At 40.5% G+C, this 18,853-nt stretch overlaps 1 protein-coding gene across 1 annotated transcript in view; it reads right to left on the reverse strand.

The window, feature by feature from the left end:
* Window positions 1-18,853, reverse strand: part of LOC120540473 (nuclear pore membrane glycoprotein 210-like) — a 319,549-nt gene that overhangs the window by 227,950 nt on the left and 72,746 nt on the right. Inside the window, exons 5-8 of the mRNA XM_039771311.1 lie at window positions 14,534-14,684; window positions 11,862-11,994; window positions 11,569-11,727; window positions 7,823-7,891 (exon numbers count right to left, since the gene is read on the reverse strand). Of these exons, the coding sequence (XP_039627245.1) occupies window positions 7,823-7,891; window positions 11,569-11,727; window positions 11,862-11,994; window positions 14,534-14,684 (512 nt within the window). The remainder of the gene's footprint in view (window positions 1-7,822; window positions 7,892-11,568; window positions 11,728-11,861; window positions 11,995-14,533; window positions 14,685-18,853) is intronic.

An 18,853-nucleotide genomic window follows, 5' to 3' on the forward strand; every position in this document is an offset into this window, starting at 1 on the left:
CAACATGAGGTCCTTGTCTACTTTAAATAGTTTGTGTTTACGGGGGAGAAATAAGCACTGATTGCATTTAGAGAATATTTTTTTGTATTTGCATTTCAGTTAAGATTGTTATCTAGGGTAGTTTTCAAGTATTTATATTCATTGGCTCTTTCTAACTCCTCCCCCAAAACAACAAAGGATGAACATACAGATTTATGTCTCTTAAAATCAAACATCATTTATTTGGTCTTTTTTACATTCAAAATGTAAACAAAAGTTTTGCTGTCAGCTTGGAAAAACATAAGCAAGACTTGCATGGATGGTCTAGCCTTCATCTCACTTTAGCTAGAAGAATTAACACTGTCAAGATGAATATTCTTCCTAAGCTTCGTTTTCTATATCAAAGCATTCCAATATATATCAACAAATCATTTTTTAAGAAGTTAGACTCAATCATAACCTAATTTATTTGGAATTCAAAACATCCACGCAACCAAAGGGAAACCTAACAAAGACCTAAGGTGGAAGGAAGGTGGCATGGCTTTACCTAACATTCAGTTTTATTACTGAGCAGCAAATATACAAGCTATAAAAACCTGAGCATTGACACAAATGGATGAACATACACAGGCCTGGTCTGCAATAGAAATAAAATCCGGCAGCACTTCCTTATATTCTTCATAGTCCTTGCTTTATACTCCAATAAATACAAGCTATCGCCAACATACTAACAAACCAATTGTGCTTCATTCAGTAAGAATATGAAACCAATGCAGGAAGTACTTCAAGTTACAGAAGCTTTTATCTGTGGCACCTCTGCACGAACACCACCTTTTTTCCACCCTCTCAAACATACGCAACTTTAAATGTCTGGAAAAGTTTGAAAGAGCCGGGTGATTTGATTTCTAGTTTCTGAACAATTTCAAGAATCATTTCAGCTGCAGCTCCCATATCAGCATGCGGCTGTAAGTAAACTACTGTCACAAGTAATTAATCAAACTCTTGTGTGATTCATACCTACCAATGTAATACTCTGATCATCACACTATCAAACAAATGAACCAGCCACTGTGACACAATGTCAGAGGATTTGCCTCAGGTGCTGACTTCTGAGGTTCGATCCCCATAAGGGGATGGAAAAGGGTGTACAGCTGGTGAGACCCAATAAAGGCAAAGCATGTATTGTGTAGTGGTTATATTTTTTGGCAAATACTATATAACATACAGTATATCTTGTCAAGCTTGGGTCACAAAGTTACACAGGACAGCACATTAGGGTTTCCAAGGAGCAGAAGCTGTATTGCAGTTCTGGCAGATACAAACACAAGACTCTTTCAGAAGCGGTCTGGTCACACTGGGGACAGCTGTCAAATGTGACACCTTGGCCCTGACTCCTGGTCAAAAGAACACAAAATCTTCCTCCTCAAGGGGTTACAGCGGTCCGGAAGCAGCGAACGGAGCAGAGGGAGTCTTCGGGAGGAGAGGACAGGAGAGTGAGACCTTAGGATGGCTGCAGCTCGGTCTTTTAAATGTTCGAAGCCCCGCACGATGCAAGCCAGCAAGCCTGCAGCTGATCCCGCAAAGAGGAGGTGTAAGAGTGTGTTTGTTTCCAATTGAAATACTGTTTAAGATGGAGTTTCTGAAGAGTGGCCACATCCCCCTGCAGCAGTGGTCGCAATATATATACTCACTGTGTATATCTCTTCTGTATACTGTATATATAAAATGGAATGTCTGTCTGTGCGCTTTTTACGAGACAATTACTTAACGGATTTAGATCAGGTTTTTTCTATAATTTGCTTGAACATTCCGGGTGATTTTTCAACTTCTCTCATCACGCTAACATAGTTCGCTTGCAGGAGCAATTTATTTGTGACAATCATAGATAGAGGCTGCAGGCTGGGGGGAAGGGGAAGCATAATGTCCTAAGTAGAGAGCCAGGCAGGCCCTCCTCACTTACGCGCCAGCCTCAGTTCCAGTTGGGTCTACCTGTTGCCACATTTTGGAGCGTACCTTGCCCCCCCTTAGCTAGGAATACCTGTTTGTTTACTGATTTTTAAAGTTTCTCCTGTTTCACTACTATGTGTGCGGAGCTGTGGGAGACATCTAGTATATAATAAAATGATGCTATAATGCTACAGGTCTTAATACAAATCAAAACCAATAAATTGGAAGTGAACTACAAACAGTAAGATTTTGAACCTTAGAAGTAATTACTAGCTCTCAAATAAAAAAACAAATCGCAAGAAATCATTAGCAGAGAACAATTTTAATCCAAAACCCTCAAAATGGTAATCAGCCATTTTATAAAATGCCTTCTTGTTTCCTCATTAAAGGTGTTTTAGTTTGTTCTTTTCTTGTGTGTTCTGTTAGATTTTATCTGGGGAACAGAATTCCTATATAACTTTGAAGACCTCTGATTTTATTTACTGCATGCACCAAAAAAAGAATACGAAAATTGTAATGTATGTAAAGTAGCTTCTATAATGTTAGGGTATCTTTATAAAAAGAGGGAGGCAGATATACACTACTCTTTGCTAAATTTCTGTGCATTCTTCAGCTGGCATAATGTTTTCAAAAAAAAAGATTTAATAAAAAGAAAATCTATTCCAAGTTGCATATAATCCCAGTTAATGATGGAGAAAATTCCCCTATTGTTAAAATGTAAATAAGCATTTCTATTGTTCTATATATAATGTATGCAGTTAGAGATAATGTCATTCATGGATGGTAGTATAAATAAACTCAATAAATATTTAAACCCATTAAGGTCTCAATTTTGAATTTGCATGGAAATCAAGTTGAATGTATAGAAAAAAATACATAATTACCACTCCTACTTCCCTAGCTGTATTTACAACAGCAAAAGCTTCTTTAGGGACATTATGTAACAGTTTTAGATCAGCATTAGCTATAATCCAAAGTCAGTATGAATGGGAATTTTACTTAGCAGGTAAAAGAATACATAGAATTAATAAGCAACACTCTCTGAAGGATTGTGATTTCAACAGTAGACTGCACATTTATGTATTTAATTCCAAATTTATTTTCAGCTACGCTAATAAACATGAAACTGTTAGGTCTGAGCAGTGAGTTTGCTGTAATATGCAAGTAAGTTGTAATTGGGTATATGTTTTGAATATGAGTGATATTTAGAAAAACATATGTCATTTTATAGAAATGGTATAAAAATGATTTCAAAACTAAAGAAAATAACAATATTAAACAAATAAAATACATTTCCACATTAACTTATTAAAATATGCATATTTATATGAAACCCACTGACTGACAATAATAAATACTGAAGGTTACATGAAAATCAATAAATTATAAACAATGCAATGCTGTATTTAATCACATACACTGAACATTCATAATAAGTGACAATGTTTTAACTAGTGTGTTGTAAAATGCTAATAATAATATTACCAAAATTATAATATATTACTATATATAAATACAGTAATATAATATATTATTATATATCAATACAGTAATACCAAAATGAACCTTAGGAATGAAAAATCAAAAACAGATCTCTTTAATATTTTTTAGTTTCTCCTAAACAATGAGATCACAAATAAATAAAAAGGCCAATGTTCTTTTGTCTCAAGCCTGTCAGCTTTTTCTTACAAGTTTCTCTTCTTGGGTTTCAGCAGAGATCTCAGCAAAGTCACACAATGGGCACAGATTTTACAAGTAGTGCCTTGACATATTTTTGCAATTTGAAAGTTTTTTGCTTGTGTTCTCAGTAATATATGGACAATTCGTTTGTGGTCATAAAACACTTTATTGTGATTACAAAACTGTAGTCCTTGCTTATGAAAAATACTAATTGAACTAATTTGTATTGCTGTGGGAGATCATACTCATGCTGGTTGCACAGTGGTCAAGACTTTGGATTGCAAGCCCTAAACCTGTGAGTTCAAATCCCTCTGATGACACCATCCAACCATGAGCAAGTCACTTTACCTGTCTGTTTTCCAAGTGTGAAAACAAAAGTAATACAACCAATCGTATCTTAAATGTTGTAAGTCACTTTGGATAAAGTCATCAGTGCAATAATAAGTAAACATTTGTAGACCTGAAAGAGATTTAAACCAGAGCAGGAAGATATCTAATAAAATATAACATGCTTTTCAAACCAAATTCTCAGTTTTGACTCTTTATAGCTCAGTCGTGTTGCATATCTCCTTTTTGTCTTAAGCTATTTCTTCTGAGGAATTTTAGCAGAAATATCTGTGACAGTTGATTCTTGAGACATAAATGATAATCTCATTTAAATGTTATATACTATCAAATATCAGCCTTTGAGCAGGAGCAATATGACTGCTTGATGTTTGGAGGTTGTTTGTACTGTAAAACAAGAATAGCAAATGGGTCATTTTAGTTCGATAGATAGATAGATAGATAGATAGATAGATAGATAGATAGATAGATAGATAGATAGATAGATAGATAGATAGATAGATAGATAGATAGATAGATAGATAGATAGATAGATAGATAGATAGATAGGTGGGTGGGTGAGTCTTGACACACAGACAGATTGATTTTATTTGTCCCTAAGGGGAAATTGACGCTTCACAGAAGGTCAAGGAAAAAATAAGTTTTTTGATTATGAGAACTGCTGCTGTCAATCCTAGAGGAGTAATATGTGGTCAGATCTCCTCAGTTGTACTGCAGGTTTACATTTAAAGGCATTGAGACTCAAACAGAGCCAAGTCCGGCTTATTATGCTTACACATGAAGATTCCTTTTAACACTATAAACTGCTGTCTCATTTTTTTATCAAGTACAGAACTTCTGGATTAGAGCAACCAAGTTATTTTTTAATAAATACTTGAAGCTCCAATGGCAAGTAACTGAGTGATAGTAATAAATAGCTGTGGGATACAATAAAACATTGCTTTTATTAAAATTAAGTTAAAATGAGATTCATCTAGATATTTTAGAATAGCTAATTTTCCTCCAAGTAGAAAATGCTGAAAAACTACACAACTACAGCAAAATATTCCATCAGCATATTTCACTCTTTCAACTTCTTCATGCTTTGCGCAAAATTTTTTCAAATGGATGAGTCAAAAAAGATATTCTATTTTAATGCCTGTGGATTTTTTCATGTGGAATTATTGTTTAGAGTCCGGCGGTGGGCTGGCGCCCTGCCTGGGGTTTGTTTTCTGCCTTGCGCCCTGTGTTGGCTGGGACTGGCTCGAGCAGACCCCCGTGACCCTGTAGTTAGGATATAACGGGTTGGATAATGGATGCATGGGTTATTGTTTAGAGTGAACTAACTTGTGGCTTGGACTATCCAAAAATAAAGAACCAGCCTAGAAATTGCACAAGTCAAAGAACATATGCTTTACAATAAGGGTAAGAATTCAGTTTTCTTATTTTACTGTTATAAATGTTCACATTATGACCTACTAAGATCACATTAAATTTTGAGATTTTACTGATTTTCTAAACAAGGTAACTTTTTTATTAATATTTAAATAGGTTATAGATTTTGAAATCCCAGATATTTGTATCTACAGTATGTAATACACTAATTGTATTAATTGTCATAATTTTGTTTTTAATTTTATTGATTTATAGTTATTGAAGTGAGTGTTCAGACCAAAGTGTGCGTCTATTTTAACTACTTATTTATTTATGTATATTTATTTAAACAACATCTATAAAATAGATAGATAGATAGATAGATAGATAGATAGATAGATAGATAGATAGATAGATAGATAGATAGATAGATAGATAGATTGCATCTGGAAAGTATTCACAGCACATCACTTTTTCCACATTTTGTTATGTTACAGCCTTATTCCAAAATGGATTAAATAATTTTTTTTCCTCAGAATTCTACACACAACACCCCATAATGACAACGTGAAAAAAGTTTATTTGAGATTTTTGCAAATTTATTACAAATAAAAAAATTGAGAAAGCACATGTACATAAGTATTCACAGCCTTTATCATGAAGCTTAAAATTGAGCTCCGGTGCATCCTGTTCCCCCTGATCATCATTGAGACGTTTCTACAGCTTAATTGGAGTCCACCTGTGGTCAATTCAGTTGATTGGACATGATTTGGAAAGGCACACACCTGTCTATATAAGGTCCCACAGCTGACAGTTCATGTCAGAGCACAAACCAAGCATGAAGTCAAAGGAATTGTCTGTAGACCTCCGAGACAGGATTGTCTCGAGATACAAATCTGGGAAAGGTTACAGAAAAAATTCTGCTGCTTTGAAGGTCCCAATGAGCACAGTGGCCTCCATCATCCATCAGTGGAAGTAGTTCGAAACCACCAGGACTCTTCCTAGAGCTGACCGGCCATCTAAACTGAGCGATCGGGGGAGAAGGGCCTTAGTCAGGGAGGTGACCAAGAACCCAATGGTCACTCTGTCAGAGCTCCAGAGGTCCTCTGTGGAGAGAGGACAACCTTCCAGAAGGACAACCATCTCTGCAGCAGTCCACCAATCAGGCCTGTATGGTAGAGTGGCCAGACGGAAGCCACTCCTTAGTAAAAGACACATGGCAGCCCGCCTGGAGTTTGCCAAAAGGCACCTGAAGGACTCTCAGACCATGAGAAACAAAAGTCTCTGGTCTGATGAGACAAAGATTGAACTCTTTGGAGGAAACCAGGCACCGCTCATCACCAGGCCAATACCATCCCTACAGTGAAGCATGGTGGTGGCAGCATCATGCTGTGGGAATGTTTTTCAGTGGCAGGAACTAGGAGACTAGTCAGGATAAAGGGAAAGATGACTGCAGCAATGTACAGAGACATCCTGGATGAAAACCTGCTCCAGAGCGCTCTTGACCTCAGACTGGGGTGACGGTTCATCTTTCAGTAGGACAACGACCCTAAGCACACAGCCAAGATATCAAAGGAGTGGCTTTAGGACAACTCTGTGAATGTCCTTGAGTGGCCTAGCCAGAGCCCAGATTTGAATCCGATTGAACATCTCTGGAGAGATCTTAAAATGGCTGTGCACTGACGCTTCCCAGCCAACCTGATGGAGCTTGAGAGGTGCTGCAAAGAGGAATGGGCGAAACTGGCCAAGGATAGGTGTGCCAAGCTTGTGGCATCATATTCAAAAAGACTTGAGGCTGTAATTGCTGCCAAAGGTGCATCGACAAAGCATTGAGCAAAGGCTGTGAATACTTATGTACATGTGATTTATTTTTAATAAATTTGCAAAAACCTCCAGTAAACTTTTTTCACGTTGTCATTATGGGGTGTTGTGTGTAGAATTCTGAGGAAAAAATTTATTTAATCCATTTTGGAATAAGACTGTAACATAACAAAATGTGGAAAAAGTGATGCGCTGTGAATACTTTCCGGATGCACTGTAGATAGATGATCTATTTATCTATCTTTGAAGCCACGACATGCAGGTGCCCAACAACAGTTATTGTAAGAGAATGGTGCTTACTGATGGCAGTTTAGTAGTGGAAGGCAAAGGACATGTCCTGAATGTGAGGCTTGCATAGTGACCAAAGTTATGAGAGCTGGCCATCACAGCATTATAAATAACACAAGGCATGGTTACAAAGAGTAAAGGAAGACACTCCATGCAGCCATCAGGACATTTTCAGGATCCATGGAAGGATTTAAAATGCTACATATGCAAAGGCATGGGCAAGGAATAAGCAGTTTACTAGGTAAATGAGCAATGTTACTGATGTTCTGCGTGGAGAAGTTACTGGCAACCTGCTCTCTTTGCATCTCCCTTGTGTGTTCATCCAGGTTAAAATTATTTTAGTACTGTACTCCAGATAGTGTTATCATTGCATAAAACATATAACATGATGAACAAATTTAATGCTTACCTAAGTGATCCGCTTCCACAATGTAGATTGTACTGTTTGGCAGTCTGGAGGCATCTTGTAAACGGATATCTGTTTATATTTGTCAAGGATCAAGACTGTATTTTGTGTTTCATTTGCATATTGAAAGGGGAAAACAGAATTTACATATGTAAGTAAAACATTTTAAATAAAAGTGACAATATGAAAAAAAAGTCAATATTTTTAAAATACATACTGTATGCTGCTAATACTTACTCATTATATAGCTATTCCATTTCTACTGCCTGCCAGTTCTTGAAGCATAGCGGCATTCGTGTCTACAAAATACAAATGGTGACAATATAAGTTAATCTACAGTATCTAATCCTTACAATGTCTTCAGGTCAGTTGTGTCTTGGTTTTGCATTTGAAATCAGTAAAAGCTCATTACATTTCATTTATCAGGATAAAACTTTGTGATATTTCCTTGATTTTTCCCAATTAATATCCCATAATTTATACTGCTTCTTTTTGCAGAGCTCCTACATATTAGATAATGACACCCATAAAAGCATCCTATATTTTTTATTTTTAGCTCAGAAATGTGAAATTTCCCTAACTACAAAAAGCAAAAAGTTTCAAAATGTCATTTGTTTTGATGCAGTATTGACTTTGATGAATTTTACTCTACATTTTTGGGAGTTTGTTTGTTCACCACCTATTAAAACTTCCTGAAAGTAATCTCTTTAGCTTAACGTTGTCTTTTTTTCAGTTAAGTATACTTATTGCCCCCCGATCCGGAGCCTGTGCATTGGGGTTTACCCCGGTGGACGAGATGGTGGCCTCCCTCCGCCGGGTGGGGAAGGGTCCTGACTGTTGTTTGTGCGTATGCGCGAACAGCAGTTTGGAGTATCCACCCTTTTGGAGTCTCTGGAGGGGTGCTAGAGGGCATACCTTCTGGGATTCCCTCGTTTAGCTGGGAGACTTCAATGCCCACGTGGGCAATGACAGTGAGACCTGGAAAGGGCGTGATTGGGAGGAATGGCCCCCCCGATCTGAACCCGAGCGGTGTTTTGTTATTGGACTTCTGTGCTTGCCACGGATTGTCCATAACGAACACCATGTTCAAGTATAAGGGTGTTCATATGTGCACTTGGCACCAGGACACCCTAGGCCTCAGTTTGATGATCGACTTTGTGGTGTGTCGCCGGACTTGCGCCATATGTCTTGGACACTCGGGTGAAGAGAGGGGCGGAGCTGTCAACTGATCACCACCTGGTGGTGAGTTGGCTTCGATGGTGGGGGAAGATGCCGGTCAGACCTGGTAGGCCCAAACGTGTTGTGAGGGTCTGCTGGGAACGGCTGGCAGAGTCCCCTGTCAGAAGTAGCTTCAACTCCCACCTCGGCAGAACTTCAACCACGCCCCGAGGGAGGTGGGGGACATTGAGTCCGAATGGGCCATGTTCCGTGCCTCTATTGTTGAGGCGGCTGACCGGAGCTGTGGCCGCAAGGTGGTCGGGGCCTGTCGGGCGGCAATCCCAACCCGCTGGTGGACACCGGTGAGGGATGCCGTCAAGCTGAAGAAGGAGTCCTATAGGATCTTCTTGTCCTGTGGGTCTCTGGAGGCAGCTGATAGGTAACGGCAGGCCAAGCGGAATGCGGCTCGGTGGTTGCTGAGGCAAAAACTCGGGCATGGGAGGAGTTTGAGAGGCCATGGAGAACGACTTTGGACGGCTTCGAGGAGATTCTGGTCCACCGTCCGCGCCTCAGGAGGGAAGCAGTGCAGTGTCAACACCGTATATGGTGGGGATGGTGCGCTGCTGACCTCACTTCGGGACGTTGTGGGTCGGTGGGGGAGTACTTCAAGACCTCCTCAATCCCACTAACATGCCTTCCATGAGGAAGCAGAGCCTGGGGACTCTGAGGTGGGCTCTCCCATCTCTGGGACTGAAGTCACCGAGGTGGTCAAAAAACTCCTTGGTGGCAGGGCCCCGGGGTGGATGAGATCGCCCGAGTTCCTTAAGGCTCTGGATGTTGTAGGACTGTCTTGGTTGACACGTCTCTGCAACATCGCATGGACATCGGGACAGTGCCTCTGGACTGGCAGACCGGGTGGTGCTCCCCCTCTTTAAAAAGGGGGACCGGAGGGTGTGTTCCAACTATAGAGGGATCACACTCCTCAGCCTCCCTGGAAAAGTCTATTCGGGGTTCTGGAGAGGAGGGTCCGCCGGATAGTCGAACCTCGGATTCAGGAGGAACAGTGTGGTTTTAGCCCTGGTCGCGAACAGTGGACCAGCTCTTCACCCTTAGCAGTCCTGGAGGGTGCATGGGAGTTTGCCCAACCAGTCTACATGTGTTTTGTGGACTTGGAAAAGGCATTGACCGTGTCCCTCGGGAATCCTGTGGGGGTGCTCGGGAGTATGGGGTACCGGACCCCTGATAAGAGCTGTTCGGTCCCTGTACAACCGTGTCAGAGCTTGGTCCGCATTGCCGCAGTAAGTCGAGCCCGCTTCCAGTGAGAGTTGGACTCCGCCAGGGCTGCCCTTTGTCACCGATTCTGTTCATAACTTTTATGGACAGAATTTCTAGGCGCAGCCAGGGTGTTGAAGGGGTCCGGTTTGGTGGACTCAGGATTGGGTCACTGCTTTTGCAGATGATGTTGTCCTGTTTGCTTCATCAGGCCGTGATCTTCAGCTCTCTCTGGATCGGTTCGCAGCTGAGTGTGAAGCGGCTGGGATGAGAATCAGCACCTCCAAATCCGAGCATGGTCCTCAGCCGGAAAAGGGTGGAGTGCCCTCTCAGGGTTGGGGGGGGAGATCCTGCCCCAAGTGGAGGAGTTTAAGTATCTCGGGGTCTTGTTCACGAGTGAGGGAAGAATGGATCGTGAGATTGACAGGCGGATCGGTACGGCATCCACAGTGATGCGGACTCTGCATCGGTCTGTCGTGGTGAAAAAAGAGCTGAGCCGTAAGGCAAAGCTCTCAATTTACCAGTCGATCTACGTTCCTACCCTCACCTATGGTCATGAGCTATGGGTAGTGACGAAAGAACGAGATCGAATACAAGCGGCTGAAATGAGTTTCCTTCACAGGGTGTCTGGGCTTTCCCTTAAAGATAGGGTGAGAAGCTCAGTCATCCGGGAGGGGCTCAGAGTAGAGCCGCTGCTCCTCCGCATCGAGAGGAGTCAGATGAGGTGGCTCGGGCATCTGATCAGGATGCCTCCTGGACGCCTCCCTGGTGAGGTGTTCCGGGCACGTCCAACCGGAGGAGGCCCCGGGGAAGACCCAGGACACGCTGGAGGGACTATGTCTCCCGGCTGGCCTGGGAACGCCCATGGGATTCTCCCGGAAGAGCTGGAAGAAGTGGCCGGGAGAGGGAAGTCTGGGCTCTCTACTTAAGCTGCTACCTCCGCGACCCGACCTTGGATAAGCGGAAGAGGATGGATGGATGGATACTGTTAAGTAGTTCATCTTCTGAGTGGACAGGTGGCAATTTTAAGTAAAATGTTATTCAATTTTATTCAAAAGCTGTAAAGTATGTGTTCCATGATAAAGCTCTCCTATGTATGTGTGATCTGATGGGATTGTCCAGAAAAGCATGAGAAAACTGTTTGGTAATCCTTGCCACACACTAAGGTATTTTAAAACAATGAGTTTTGAAGTTTAAAGAAATGTTATTTGATAAGCTCAGTAAAATGGTGGTAAAATAAGTTTAAATATAAAGAAAACTGCAGTGGGGACACTGAATAGACATTTTGCTCAAAGCCAAAAAAAAAATCACAAGGATACTCTTATGATCCAGTACTATGTTGGTCTGTCCCAACTGCAATGCAGTGACAGTTGAAGTTGCTCTCTCCAGTTTTGCAACAGGAAGATTATGTTCTCCATCGGGGCTAACTATGCTGTTTTGTAGCTGCAACTCATACTGGTCACATGGCATTTCAATCTCTAAAGAAATTAACAAAAACGTTACATTTTTTACAAACAAGAAAAGTTAATCAAATCCAAGAAAATAATCAAACATGACAATTTGTAATTAAAATGCTCATCCTTTTTGCAAAATTTATGAAAGCATACTTTACCTGTGAGTGTCCCTTGGCTAAACTTTTGAGCCTTATATTTAACTGAAGTGCTGACTAGAATGTAAATATCATAGGCTGGCTCAAGAATGATGTTTTCTAAAATTAAAAGCCTCACTTCTGCTGCTGGAACATCCTGTACAGAATCAAAAGGAAAGAAAAGAGCTTTCAGGTTTGTGCCTGCATTAGCACCATTTTATAGACTGACAAAATTAAACATTACTTATCAGAACAGGTTAACAGCTACAAAGATCAAGTGCTAAAAGACAAACCTTTCTTTAAAGTAAGCAAATATGATCTCATCCTCAGCAATAACGTTTTAAAAACAAGACATTTTTTGTATGGCCAGTTAAAGGTTAAATCTTGCCTAAACACTAAAAGTCAATAGTCCTGGGATCCACACTAGAGCCATAGGCAGACAACTTTCACGAGTATGTGGTGGACGGCACTGGAAAAAGCTGTCTTCATTGAAACTTAGATAGAAAATTATTGTGACATCGAGATAATTGCCAAAGCCGTGTGAACACTTGAGAGGTGCTGGTGTAAATGTCAGGGATAACATCCCCCAAAACAAAGGATTCTTTAAGGAGTGTTTAGAGTTGTCACATGAAAAGTGAACTATATCATCAGTCCTTTTGAAAATTGTGTTAATTTTGAGTGTTGCAGATTTTTCTTTAAAGGGTTAAGCAGAAGAGTAGTCAAGTCATTTGCAAAGGATGGTACACTAAATGTAAGATAAATCAGATAAGTGGTAACGCTAAACTCAAAAAGCCAAAGTAAATCAAAACCAGAAACTAAACTCACTGATTTGCTGCTTGAGCACAGCCCTCTAAAGTGCATAGCCATCTTTAAAGGTGTACATACGTACTGGCTGTCATGATGTCATGCATCATGTAGTATGTACATCATGTGTCCAGAAAACCACAGAATACTCCTGATCTGAAGTTCCAAAAAGGTTGTTCCCATAAAAATAAATGCAGAAAATGGGACACTCGTGAAATTCAAACACACAAAATAGAGATGACAAGAAGTTGCCAAAATAAAAGTAACAATACATAAAATGATAATGGATAAAAATTAATAATGTGCTGTATAATAATGAACAAGTATTAGCCACAAATCAGTAACACATTCTTGACAAAGAGGAGCAACTTGATGAGAATTTAAAAAGTCACAAGTAGCTAATGTTTGATACCTCAGTCACCATTAAGACACAGAAAACTTGTAAAGAGTGCTTTACATTCTCATACTTAACAGATTATAGTTAGAAAAAAATCTATTTTACGTGACGAGCCTATAAACAGTGGACGTCATTACCTACCATAATGAGAGTAGTTTTTTCATGTTGGGGGAAGTATTGTGTTTAAAAAGTTATTTTCTTTCTGCCTGTGTGCATAATGCACCACATGGCTAAAAGTACATGGATTCATCTCCAAATTATTGCATTCAGGCGTGTCAGCCACACCCTTTGTTAAAAGGTGTCTAAAATTAAGCACATAGCTGTGTAGCCTCCATTGACAAACACTTGACAGTTTAATGGTTCGTAGTGGAGAGCTGAGTGACTGTACACATGCACTGTCATAGGATGCCACCCTTGACACAAGTTAGAGCATAAAATTTGAGAGTGGGGCTGCCGAGTGGTAAAGTGATTAAAAATCACCTATCCTCTGTTGCATCACTCACAACAGAGTTCCAAAATGTCTCAAGAACTGCATATCGGGAGCTTCATGAAATGAAGATCACTATGAACAATCCCAAGTATCAGCAGGAGAGGTGTAAAGCACATCTTCATCGGACTCTGGAGCAGTGGAAATGTGTACCCTGGAGTGATGAATCAAACTTCACCATCTGGCAGTTTAATGAACTAATCTGGGTTTGGTAGATGCCAGGAGAATGCCATTTTCCAGCCTTCAAAGTGCCTACTATAGGGTTTGGTGGAATATGGATAATGGTGTGGGGCTGATTTTCAGGATCTGGGCTAGGCCCCATTGGTCCAGTGCCTAGTGAAGGGTACTGTTAATGCTACAGCATACAAAGAAAATTGAGATAATTGTGCACTTCCAACTCTATGGCACCAGTTTGGGAAAGGTCCTTTTCTGTTCCAGAATGTCTATACCCTTGTGCACAAAGCCAGTTTGTTAATGAGGAACTCGGCTGGCCTGCACAAGCCCTGACCTCAGCTCAATTCAACACCTTTGGGATGAACTGGAACGGCGACTGCGAGCCAGATCTTCTCATCCTACATCAGTACCTGATCTCACCAATGCTCTTTGGGCTGAATGGACACAAAGCTCCACAGATACTCCAAAATCATGGAAAGCCTTCCCAGAAGAGTGGAGGCTGTCATAACCACTAAAAAAGGGTAACTCCATATTAATGCCAACGGTGTTGGAATGGGACATCCAATAAGCTAATAAAGGAGTAATAGCCAGTAGTGTATAGACCGATTCAATAAACAAAAACTAACTATATACATTTAGATTTGATAGGATTCAAAACATTTTTATTATAAAAAAAATGTCAAATGTAATGCAATGTGGGTTTCAAGTGTTTAAATAGAAGATAGAAACGACTCGTAACTAGTATTTTAAGGATCCTTTACTACATTGAGGTGGTAAAAGTCACATTAAGAAAGCATTTTGTTGTAAGAGGAGACAATAATTGATTTCACATACCTTGTATAAAGTCTCCTGAATCCTTGCTTTTAGTTTTGAATTTCCAGTTTTTATGCCTGAAACCAAAACTGTATCTCCCTGTTTTTCATGCTTCTCCAGTTCTGAAATGTAATGTGGTGGCGTGTATGTAGATTCAGAAAACTTCAAAAGTCTAATTTGAAAAAAATGATAACATCAAGGTTACTTAATAGATTGTTATTGATGAAAAATATTTACCAAGGCTTAATTATACGAGGCCCATGACCCTGTAGTTAGGATATAACGGGTTGGATAATGGATGGATGGATAATTATACGAGGGACGTTTCTGCACTCTTTCTTAACTCTATTTATTAAAAATTTCAAAAACAAATTACATCACTTTTCTACATAGTCACCTTTATTTGCGATGCAATTTTCCCAGCATCATACCAACTTTTTAATGCCCAAATACTACTCTTCCCGCCTTCACAGTTTCCAACGAAAATATAAAAGTTTGGAAACCTTTTGAATGTCCCTTGTATCTCACAATATCTTCAGTAAGTAATGCTGAATCGTTGCATTATTTTCTGGTGGTAGACATTTTTGCTGCAATAACATCTTTATAGTTTTTGTTATTTACCAACTTTTCAAATTTCTTGGAAGACATTTTACCAATATATGTCAGAAATGCCCCAGCTCCACCACAATGCCTCAACACGCCTTGTGGACAATGAGTTTAAAATTGTGCCTTTCCTTCTTAAAGGGTCAGGAATAAATTCCATGGTTAAGCTATTCATAGGCTTTACGTTTTTTCCTTGTAGTCGGAAGTCAAGCAAAATGAACCTTTTATTGGCTAAATTGAAAGATTACAACATGCAAGCTTTTGAGGCAACAGGCCCCTTCTTCAGGCAAGATGTAATGAAGGGGCCCGAATTGCCTCGAAAGCTTGCATGTTGTAATCTTTCAAGTTAGCCAATAAAAGGTGTCATTTTGCTTAACGTCTCACTACATTTATAATGGCTAACACAGTGCAACTTCCATGTAGTCTGAAACATTTTCCTAGTAAGAAGTACATTTATATCTCGGACTAAAATATTAATTCATGCATTACTTGCCTGTACTTTTTACTATCATTTTACTTTAAGTTCTTATCAGTTTGAAGCTTCTCATTGTTCAGGGGTTGCCACAGCAGATCATCCTCTTCCATATCTTTCTGTCATCTGCACCTTGTTCTTTATCACCCATCACCTGCATGTCCTCTCTCACCACATCCATAAACCTCCTCTTAGGCCTCTTTTCCTCTTACTTGGTAGCTCTATCCTTAGCATCCTTCTCCCAATATACCCAGCATCTCTCCTCTGTGCATGTCCAAGCCAACACAAACCAACTCTGACTTTGTCTCCCAACCGTCCAACTTGAGCTGACCCTCTAATGTACTCATTTTTAATCCTGTCCATCCTCGTCACACCCAATGCATATCTTAGCATCTTTAACTTTGCTACCATCCAGCGAATACAGGGTCGGGGTCTCCTGCCAACACAGGTCAGGCAGGAACCAATCCTGGGCAGGGTGCCAACCCACCGCAGATATAATATACAGTCATGGCCGAAATTATCGGCACCCCTGGAATTTTCCCAGAAAATGCACCATTTCCCCCAGAAAATTGTTGCAATTACAAATGTTTTGGTATACACATGTTTATTTCCTTTATGGAACAACACAAAAAAACAGAAAAAAGCCAAATCCGATATCATTTCACACAAAACTCAAAAACCGGGCTGGACAAAATTATTGGCACCCTCAACTTAATATTTGGTTGCACACCCTTTGGAAAAAATAACTGAAATCAAGTGCTTCCTATAACCATCAACAAGCTTGTTACACAACTCAAATGGAATTTCCGACCACTCTTCTTTTGCAGACTGCTCAAGGTCTCTCAGATTTGAAGGCCATCTTCTCCCAACAGCAATTTTGAGATCTCTCCATAAGTGTTCAATCGGATTTAGATCCGGACTCATTGCTGGCCACTTCAGAACTCTCCATGTCTTCAACCATTTCTGGGTGCTTTTAGAGGTATGTTTGGGGTCATTGTCCTGCTGGAACGCCCATGACCTCTGACACAGACCCAGCTTTCTGACACTTGGCCCTACATTGCGCCCCAATATCTTTTGGTAGTCTTCAGATTTCATGATGCCTTGCACACAGTCAAGGCATCAGTGCCAGAGGCAGCAAAACATCCCCAAAACATCTTAGAACCTCCACCATGTTTGACTGTAGATGCTGTTTTCTTTTCTTCGTAGGCCTCATTCCATTTCTGTAAAACAGTATAATGATGGGCTTTACCAAAAAGCTCTACCTTGGTCTCATCTGTCCACAAGACGTTCGCCCAGAAGGATATTGGCTTCCTCAGGTACATTTTGGCAATCTCCAGTCTGGCTTTTTTTATGTTTCTGATTCAGCAGTGGGTTCCTCCTGGCTCTCCTGCCATAGCGTTTCATTTCGTTCAGATGTCGACGGATAGTTCGAGCTGACACTGTTGCACCCTGAGTCTGCAGAACAGCTTGAATATGTTTTGAAGTTGATTGGGGCTGTTTATCCACCATTCGGACTATCCTTCGTTGCAGTCTTTTATCAATTTTTCTCTTCCGTCCACGTCCAGGGAGATAAGCTACAGTGCCATGTGTTGTGAACTTCTTGATTATGTTGCGCACAGTGGACAATGGAACATGAAGATCTCTGGAGATGGACTTATAGCCTTGAGATTGTTGATAATTTTCCACAATTTTTGTTCTCAAGTCCTCAGACAATTCTTTGCTCTTCTTTCTGTTCTCCATGTTTAGTGTGGCACACTCAGATACACAACAGAAAGGTTGAGTCAACTTTTCTCCATTTTAACTGTCTTCAGGTGTGATTGCTATATTGCCAGCACCCGTTTCTTGCCACAGGTGAGATCAAACGAGCATCATATGCTTGAAATAAAACGATTTACCCACAATTTTGAAAAGGTGCCAATAATTATGTCCGGCCCATTTTTGGAGTTCTGTGTGACATGATGTCAGATTTGGCTTTTTCTCTTTTTTTTGTGTTGTTCCAATGCACTTAAAGGAAATAAACATGTGTATACCAAAACATTTCTAATTGCAACAATTTTCTGGGAGAAATGGTGCATTTTCTGGGAAAATTCCAGGGATTCCGATAATTTCGGCCATTACTGTAGTTGGTCTCACTACCATCCTATAGACCTTCCCTTTCACTCTTGCTGATACCTGCCTGTCACAAATTACTCCTGACACTCTTCTCCACCCATTCCACCCTGCCTGCACTCTCTCTTTCACAATCCCTTTACTCTGTACTGTTGATTCCAAGTATTTAAACTCATCCACCTTCACCAATTCTACTCCCTGCATCCTCACCATTTCACTGACCTCCCTCTCACTTACACACATGTATTCTGTGTTGTTCCTACTGTCCTTCATTGCTCTCCTCTCTAAAGCATATCTCCACCTCTCCAGGGTCTCCTCAACCTGCTCCCTACTATCGCTACAGATCACAATGTCATCAGCAAACATCATAGTCCATAGGGACTCCTGTCTAATCTCATCTTTCAACCTGTCCATCACCATTGCAAATAAGAAAGGGCTCAGAGCCGATCCCAGATGTAATCCCACCTCCACCCTGAATGCATCTGTCACTCCTACTGCAGACTTCACCACTGTCACACTTTCCTCATACATATCCTGTACAACTCTTACATACTTCTTTGCCACTCCCGACTTCCTCATACTCTTTCCCATAACTTCATTCTGTGGCTTATCAATTTTACCCCCCTGTAGTTACTACAGTCCTGCACATCCCCCTTATTCTTAAATATCAGCACCAGTACACTTCTTCTCCGCTCTTCAGGCATCATCTCACTTTCCAATATTCTATTAAACAATCTGGTTAAAAACTCCACTGCCATTTCTCCTAAACACTTTCATGCTTCCACTGGTATGTCACCTGAACCAACGGCCTTTCCATTTTTCATCCTCTTCATAGCTGTCCTTACTTCCTCCTTGCTAATCCGTTGCACTTCCTGATTCACTATCCCCACATCATCCAACCTTCTCTCTCTCTCTCTCATTCACCATCCTCTCAAAATACTCTTTCCATCTGGTCAACACACTCTCCTCGCTTGTTAAAATATTTCCATCTTTATCCTTTATCAGTCTAACCTGCTGCATATCTAACTCATCATATGCCTTTTCTTTAGCCTTCACCACCTCTCTTCACCTTGCATCTTATCTCCTTATACTTGTCTACTTTCTGCATCTCTCTGACTAACCCACTTCTTCTTTGCCATCCTCTTCCTCTGTTTACT

This window comes from Polypterus senegalus, chromosome 12 (assembly GCF_016835505.1).
Source record: "Polypterus senegalus isolate Bchr_013 chromosome 12, ASM1683550v1, whole genome shotgun sequence".
Taxonomy (NCBI): domain Eukaryota; kingdom Metazoa; phylum Chordata; class Cladistia; order Polypteriformes; family Polypteridae; genus Polypterus; species Polypterus senegalus.